At 33.0% G+C, this 8,318-nt stretch overlaps 1 protein-coding gene across 1 annotated transcript; it reads left to right on the top strand.

Moving 5' to 3' along the window:
* Nucleotides 1–1,667: 1,667 nt before the first annotated feature.
* On the top strand, nucleotides 1,668–4,982 carry LOC105791255 (hypothetical protein). Its single transcript, XM_012619284.2, has 5 exons — nucleotides 1,668–2,601; nucleotides 2,770–2,822; nucleotides 3,849–4,012; nucleotides 4,086–4,237; nucleotides 4,327–4,982. The coding sequence occupies exons 1-5, from the start codon at nucleotides 1,821–1,823 to the stop codon at nucleotides 4,752–4,754; spliced, it is 1,578 nt and encodes a 525-aa protein (XP_012474738.1). The 5' UTR covers nucleotides 1,668–1,820; the 3' UTR covers nucleotides 4,755–4,982.
* The last annotated feature ends 3,336 nt before the right edge of the window (nucleotides 4,983–8,318 follow it).

The following is an 8,318-nucleotide window of genomic DNA, read 5'->3' as shown; positions in this document are numbered from 1 at the left end:
GGAAAATGATCGAAGAAGGCTCGAAGTCCACTTCAAAGTGTTGTGAAAAATAATAGGAAGGGTAAATTCTCTTAGTTGGTCACCTAAATTTTGTAATACTTTCATTTTAGTTACCTAAAATGAAATCCTTACAATTTAGTCACTTAACTTTTAGTGCGCTTTCATTTTAACCCCCAAGCATTAAATCTATAATGAAATTTAACTTGTACAAGCAACATCATGTTCAGACTTCCATTTTGGTCATCCAACTTCTAATTCATTTTGGTCACTCAAAAAAAGGACTAAAATGAAAGCACCCTAATAGTTGGGCGACCAATTAGGTAGTTTAATCTAATAATAATTGATAATAAATTGATAATAATATTATTATATGATAAAAGAACTGATACGTGTCTCGATGAATTTGATTGGTTGAATTGAGGGTTTAAAGAATGGGGTCCACTTTTTTGGACCAATAGAATTTGAGAAAACACGTAGTTCTATTTTTTCTTTTTTTGCGTGTGTGTGTCTGTGATTTAATTTTAATTAATGGCTGACTTATATTTTTCTGGTTTACCAAAGCCGTACTTATTACGTTGAGTGTTTTTTTTTTTCTTTCAAAATAATTATTTTAGGTTGATATTATTTATTTTGAGTTGAAGTTATTTAAATTTTTTTATTTTTCGATTTTTCATTTTCTTATTATTTTGAGTTATTTATTTAAATTATTTCATGGTTGAATTATTTGAGGTTTGTGTAGTTTTAAATTATGTTCATTTCGAGTTTAGGTTATTGACATTGTTGATATAATAATGTACAATGGAAGAGATAAGAAGAACAGAAGGAAGAGTATGAGGTGATGTTAAGAAGCCTGGTTCACCAAAAAAGACGAAGAGTTGGAAATGGACAAGAGGACAAGCTCATATTGGAGTAGGTAGGGGCTTGAGGGGTGATTAGAGGAGAAAATGTTTCAATCTTTTCTCCATCCAATGAGAGGGTATTTTATAGTAGGAGTCGTTACAGTGGGCGAGAAGTGCAGATGTAGTGGTCCCAAATAATACGAGGTTGGTATTTTCACACTTAGAGAAGTGTTCGCACCTAAAAAGCAGGTGTTTGATAAGGTAACCTGTTGAGTGGGTGGCCTTATCATTAGAGTGGATGGACCCTCGAGGAGGAGTAAGCAGTATGAGTTCTTACCTGAGAGCACGTGGAGGGTTAGGTGGAGAGAGCAAGCGGTCTAGCTTGAAAAGATGTCCGAGTAAGGGAGACCCAATTACAATAAGTTTATTTTTATACCTCGTTGTGTTGACACATGTCCAAGTTCTAGGGGTATAAACAAACCTTTTTTATGATTAAATCGTATCAAGTTGGATTTATATTTAGATTAGTTAGATTAAATTTTGCATACACACAAGATTTTGCCCGTAAAAGTACTATCGAGACCTTTGTATTAGGAGAGGAATTGCATTTTGCCCATTTTATTAAAAAAAGTGAGTAAATTAATCCTTATATGTTAAATCAAATAACCAATTAGTTCTTCTATTAAAATTTTAACATTTTTATTGTTAAAAATTAATTCTTATAGGTCGGATTTACGAACCAGTAGCTCAACTGGTTTTTGCTTATGTGGCAGATTTATGAAAGAACTGTATGAACCGGAGACAATGAAACTGGATGGTATCTGAAAGCCCAAAACCGAAACCCCGGTCCCCTCTAAAACCCTAAATTGACATTCTCTTCACTAAAATCTTTTAGGACAATTAGGGTTTAGCTCTTGAAACCTTTCTTCTCAACATCGTAACTCTAAATTCCACAATTTTTAGTTATTTTTAGCTGACGCCATGGCTTTATCTATGAAAGCTTCTACGAATTCCCCAAAACCCAGTTTCCTAATTGGCGAAAACTACCATCTTTCTCTAAAACAATCCATGGAAGACCTTTTAGCTGAAACCCACAAAAAAACCCCAAATTTCTCTGGTTTCATTGATAAATTCCACAGTTTAATGCAAGCAAAATTCGACCCACCACTGGAATCAATCTGGGTATACACTGCTTTGTCGTTTCGAAGCCGTAATTTCGAAAAAGGAGATCCTTTGAATCGATTATCAATCATAAATGATCTCTTTCAGCTAGTTTCTTCTTGCTCAAGTCCCTGTAATTCTTCCAAAAGCATAGCATTGCTTGCACCAATTGTTTTCGAGGTTTATAAATTAGTTGTGGAAGTACTAGGAAAGGACTCAAGGAAAGTGAATAAAAGGATTAAGTCTCTTGTTGAAGTGATCATTGGGTATATAAGCATGTGTTGTTGTAAGGGTTTTAGTGAGGAAAGTGAAAACATTGATATGGATTTGGTGATTCCAGTTGAGGATTTAGTTTCTATTTGGATAGATAGAAATGTAAATTTACAATCTTTTTTGCCATTAGTGAGTAGTGAGATTTGTGGAATGATTAGTGAAAGAGGGTTTAATGTGAATTACTTGGCTGGTGTGGTTATGGTGGAAGCATTTTTGTTGAAACTTTGCTTGGATTTAAGGATTGGGATTGAAGGGATTGTGTTAGAAAAAGAGCTAAAAAGTTGGGCTGTCGCTTCAATTTCCAGCTTTCACAACTTTTATTTCTTTGGTTAGTGCTGTACGTTATTTATTTGTGCCATATTTGTTCAACATTGACTAAATCATAAGCTTATATATGTAGCTTAGTATGTATGTATATATGTATGTATGTATGTATATTTTCTCTTGAGCAATATTTGCTATACTTACTATCTAATTATCGCTTTATGCTGATCAGAAATGCTTACGAGGATGTTGCTGCAGCCAGCTTTGCCAGTGACTGCCTTGGTGGTTAGTTTGCAGCGTTTGATTATTTTAAATTCGTTATATCTCTTCCTCCTGTTTTACTATGTTTTTTGTGTTTTACGTCAAACTGCTCGTTGATGCTTATGGGAGTTGAGTTCGTATGGGTTGTAAATGGTGTGGTTCTACAGTAAATTGTGTGTTTGTCTGTCCATACAAATGTTTAAACTATTGAAATGCTTATGCTGCATTAACGGTTCTGCCACTTTGGATCGTGGTTTCCGGTTATTCTCTTTTGGCTTTCCATGTTTTGGTGGACATACACAGGATCCCAGTCTTTTCGTGATTTCTAAGCATTGGTCAATTCCATGTTGAAGTGAATAGCAATTTTCCTTTTCATAGGCAAGATAGTAAACATGGGGGTGTTACGAGGGAGCAAAGGGAATGAAGTATTAGTGGCTTGATAATTGAGCTCAGTCCAAGTCTTCGTGCTCGTTTTCCTCTTTGTAGCTCCAGTGCAAGATGTGCTTTAACTTGTATCTGGCTTCTATTCTATTATAAACAGTTGATTCCTTCAATGATGTTTTATTATGTCATGCTTAGAGTATTAAGGGTAGAAGTACTATGAAGGCCCTTGTACTGCGAGCCAGATTGCATTTTGCCCCTTTTACTCAGAAAATGGCAAGTTAGTCCCTGTACGCTAGATCAAATAGCAGATTGGTCTTTTTGTTAAAAAATTCATCAATTTTTACTGTTAAAAATTGTTCCTTGTATGTCAGCTTGAGATACACGTGGCACACTATGTGTAACTGTTTGACTATTCTGTCAGTGACGCCAGTTTTTAACTGTAGAATGGATGAAATTTTTAATAGAAAGAATTAGTTTGCTCTTTAATCTAATGTACTGGGACTAATTTGCTCATTTTTTTAGTAAAGAGGGCAAAATGCAATCTGATTCTTAGTTCAAGGGCCTTCATGGTCCATTTGCCAATATTAAGCTTTTCGTAGATCAAATGCTAAATTAGCATTGATTTATTGATGGTTATTTGAACTGAAGAGACGCTCCGTGGTGCAGGGACCCGAAGATGGAAATCTGCTGAAAAATATTCTGTATGATGCTGTTATTTTGGTAGAGTACACTTTCCTCAAGTCCAAGACAGTTCACCTATCAAATGAGCACGTAAAAGGTATTGCCATGACAAGATTGGTTGTCACGCTTGAGGCCATCGAGTTATTCAGGTATGAATAGATGTTATATAATTCATAAACTAAAGTTGGTTTTCGTATTCATCTTCGATCCACTTTGTCACAGAAAAAACAGGGATCAAAAAAGAGCTACTTGTTATACAAGTGCCTTTGCGAATTCCCATTTACATTCTCAAATAACCAAATGGATCTCGACCCTGATCAGCTCAGATGAGAAAGCCGGAGGAGTAAGTGGATCCTCACCTAAAGCTCTTATAAGTAAGTAACCACTCGATAGTCTTTTCTTAGTATATTGAGTAACTGTCTGTATCTTTTAAGTTTTATGTTACTAAACTGCCATTGTGCAGAGCGGCTATTGAAGCTTGAGAAACAAGGGATAAAGCTATTCAGCAATAGCATATTGAAATACCATGCAAAATTACTCGTCGGCGATTCCAAGGAAGTTGATGAGCAATCGGTAACAAAGGTAGAGGAGAAGAAACTCGAGGATGATGAACCGTTGTTTTCCCTTGATGACAGAGAAGATGAAAAAAATGAAGCTATGACAGCAGCATATGTGGCTGCCGCCCGATCGATGAGGCTGATAAATGATAACTCGAGGGAAAAAAGAAAAGGAAGTGAGGGTGAAGAAAAGGAAAAGATCAAGTATTTTAAGTATGATCTTTCAAGCAAATCTAAAGCAGCTAAAGAGAAGGTCTCGGTTTCAGGCTCGGACTCGGGTGCCTCTGATGATGATATGAGCAGTGACAGTGAAGTTGATAACCCGCTCGTGTAGGATGATGCGTCTCATGTGAATGCCGAGATGAACGGCGACGACAAAAACAACAATAACAAAAAGGAAATTAATTTGATCATAATTTGTTGAAAGGAACATAAATCTAAAGAGCAGATCATATTTAAAGCACTAAGCTTGGATTATTGTTGCTGTTAGGAAAAAAATTTGGCTTGCAAAATAATTTTTTAAAGTATGGTTTTTTACTCGTTAATAGATATTGATTCATTATATTGATCGTCGAATTGTCATTTGAAGCTCGTTAGTAAGATTTTTTTAAAAAAACTTAACACTTGAATAAAAACTTTTGAATAGCTTATTAACTTAAATAAAATTTTCATATAATTAATTGACCATTTTGTAACTTTTTATTGAGATTTTATTTTTTAATGACCAGTTAAAGTCACTAACAGCATTAAAACATTTCATTGAGATTTTATTTTTAGTTTAAATTATGAGGTTGAGTTGAATTCATTTATAGATTGATGTGGGATTTTTTTGTTGTTGTTGTTGATATAAAAGGGTGAATCTACAAAAGATCAAAGCATCACCATTCTGTGTAGACTAACACCATGGAGATCGTGATGAAGTCGAAGTATCTCATTCGGAGTCTGTAAAACTGTGTGCATACCTAGTGGTTTCGAAAATGCGAGTGTTGCCCTCTCTATAAACATGGAGAACTTTGACCCGCCAATCTCAACCGACCACCCTCTTGATGGCCTTCATGAGTGCACTGTCTGTCCATTTCAACAACAAAATGGCTCGCTCCTAACTACCATGCTTGTTTGAGTCCCTCACAAGCTCCCAACAGCCACAGGTAGTTAGCAAAACCCATGACCCAAGTACCAACCATTAATAACACCCCCTTCTCGCTCCATCGGTATTGATCTTGAGCCATCTTGCTTCCGGTCGTTTCAAAGCCTCCTCATTGGCCAGGCGCATTGCTTGTAGTAAATTCTGGCTTATTAACAATACTTTATGAGTGTTGATTGAGTATTATTGTCAATATAGGAGGACATGGGTTCAAGTGAGCTGAAGCACATTATCCTCCTATTGATGGGTTGGGAGGAGTTACGAGTATTTCTAACCATTGTGTCAAAAAGAGCATATATAATCAAAATCTATAATTAAATTATTAAAAAAATGCTTTATGAGGGGTCCAACATCAGTCCTACCATTACCAACATTTCATATTATACCTCTACCAACCTCATCCTAAACTTTCGTAATCCCCTTCCACAATGAACAATAATGAGGTTGACTTCATTTCTTTTCTTAATAATAACTTAATGAAAACCACTTCTTTTAATAATAAACACAATAAGCAAATTTCAGTTAAAATCAAGAAAATCGACTAAATCAACTCAATTGATTTAGACGGTTTAGATATATATATATATATTTGTTATGAGTTTAATTTTTTTAATTGATTCTATTAATTATAAATTTGTAAAATTTCAAATGGATTCGTAAAGAAAATCTATTAATCCTTACAATAAATTGAATGGTAATGTAATGTGTAGTATATATCAGGTGTGGATTTAATAAAATCAGGAGACACCACCAGGCTATGCATGCATCAATAAATAAGTAAATAACATTGTCAAAATGAATGAAGAAAATGGTAATGTAATGTGGGCATATACTCATGGTATTTGACCCATCAATGGTAATTCCCTAAGCCACCCACGTGAAAAAATAAAATAAAGACGATATTTGCTGTCTGCTTGGCCTTTCCAGTTGGCATTTTGCAATAAGTGAATTTTGAAATACTTACTTTTGTTTTTAAGAAAATATATTTTAAATAAATAAATAGAATTTCCATAAATTTATATTAGATTATGGCATAAATTAGAGAAAATTGGTATGAAAATTAAAAATAACTTTGATTAAAATGGAGCATAAAGATCATAACGATTTGGGTTCAAATTTTATAATTCTTATTATATATATGTATTTTTTAGATTTATCAAAATATAAAAACATAAATATTCTTACAATATAATAATTTTGATAATTTCACAATTGAATTACATCCCGAGTAATAGGTAATATCAATTCTGCCAAAAGCTTTATATTCCCACATTATTTTGCATGGTTCTTTTGTATATAAATGGTTAAATAAAGCACTTATTTTTATTATGCAAGTTAATTAAAAAGTAAACAACATAAATGTTTAACTTTTTTAAAAAGGAAAAAAATTAAAGATTGGGCATATAGTAAATTTTGATTTGAACCATATATAAAAAAGAAGAAGTTAAATTTGGACCAATTTGGTAAAAATTGTTGAAATGTGACGAATTTATTTTATATTGTGGTTATAAAAAATGTGATGAAATTTTATTTAAAAAACAAAAGTGGTGGACCCCAAATTTCATTAATAAAATTATGATGAACAAAATCTTTTGTAGACATTTGTGATTTGTTTATTTTCAGAAATCGCAATTATTATGTTGGTTCTCTATTTATATTATTTATTCAAAAAATGTTATAGTTAGTTAAATAAAAATATAAAAAATTTGAATATTATCACATATTTTTATAATTAAAAATGTTACTATACACTAGACTTGATCATGGTCAGACTGAGTTGGGTCATTACAAAATTCTAAGCTTGGGTACGATTCGAAAAATAAATTTAAAATTTTGTTCAAACCCGGTCCAGATAAAAAATGCTAAATTCAAGTCTGACCCGATCCACTCGCATTAATTTTTTTATATAAAAACATTTAAAAAAATCTTTTATACTTTAATAGCACTAAGATAGTTACAACTTATCAAACAAATGCTTCTAGAATAATAGCAAAATTAATAATAAAACAAGAGTTATCCAATATCCAAGCAATATTAACAAAATAGTAGCAAAACAACATTAAAATGGCAGCAAACAATAGTGGAAAAAAATATTTAGGCAAATTTGACCCAGGCCGGGGCCAAAAAAATCTTACTGAGGCCCTACCCGTTTAGAAAATAGGCCTTTTTTTTTGTCTAATGCCATTTTTAGAGCCTATATTATTGCCTAAACCCTCTCATTTTTCGGGCAAGTCTTTGAGCCTGGGCAAGTGGCCCAATCCATGATCAAGTCTAGTACGCATGCACTCATGGTAGAAGCATACTTACACCACACACGCACATTACACAAAGAAAGTTGTTTTATATAAAGGCCTACCATTGCTCCTCCGAAAGTTCAAACTTGAGTGGGTTCTATGTGTGAACAATCCTTAGCCACAGGCTAATCAAGGGAGTTTGTTGAATTTTTCTAATGAATATAAGTAAAATATATGTGATATATTATCTATGCATTTATATACATTCAATCCTCCCTATAAAAACTCCATTTGTTTGTCAATATTTTGTTTGATATAGAGAGGCGACTATTATAAACCTATAACAATATGCTATTATATAGAGAAAATTGTTGCAAACCTAACATAGAATTCATTTCGAGAATTTCCATTAAATAAAAAAAGTGAGAATTATGTTCCAAAAGAAAAAAAATAAAAGAGAATCAAATCAATAAAATCAAACGATGCTCCAAATTTATAATAAAATATTTAATTAGGAAAC

The sequence above is a fragment of the Gossypium raimondii genome, chromosome 7, assembly GCF_025698545.1.
Source record: "Gossypium raimondii isolate GPD5lz chromosome 7, ASM2569854v1, whole genome shotgun sequence".
In the NCBI taxonomy this organism is placed as follows: domain Eukaryota; kingdom Viridiplantae; phylum Streptophyta; class Magnoliopsida; order Malvales; family Malvaceae; genus Gossypium; species Gossypium raimondii.
This window is presented reverse-complemented; position numbering and strand designations above follow the sequence as displayed.

Excerpts from the sequence above, each read along its gene's own strand:
- LOC105791255 (XM_012619284.2), top strand. The coding sequence starts at position 1,821 with ATGGCTTTATCTATGAAAGCTTCTACGAATTCCCCAAAACCCAGTTTC. Across the intron at positions 2,602-2,769 it reads TCACAACTTTTATTTCTTTG|AAATGCTTACGAGGATGTTG; the intron begins GTTAGTGCTGTA and ends TATGCTGATCAG. Across the intron at positions 4,013-4,085 it reads GAGGCCATCGAGTTATTCAG|AAAAAACAGGGATCAAAAAA; the intron begins GTATGAATAGAT and ends ACTTTGTCACAG.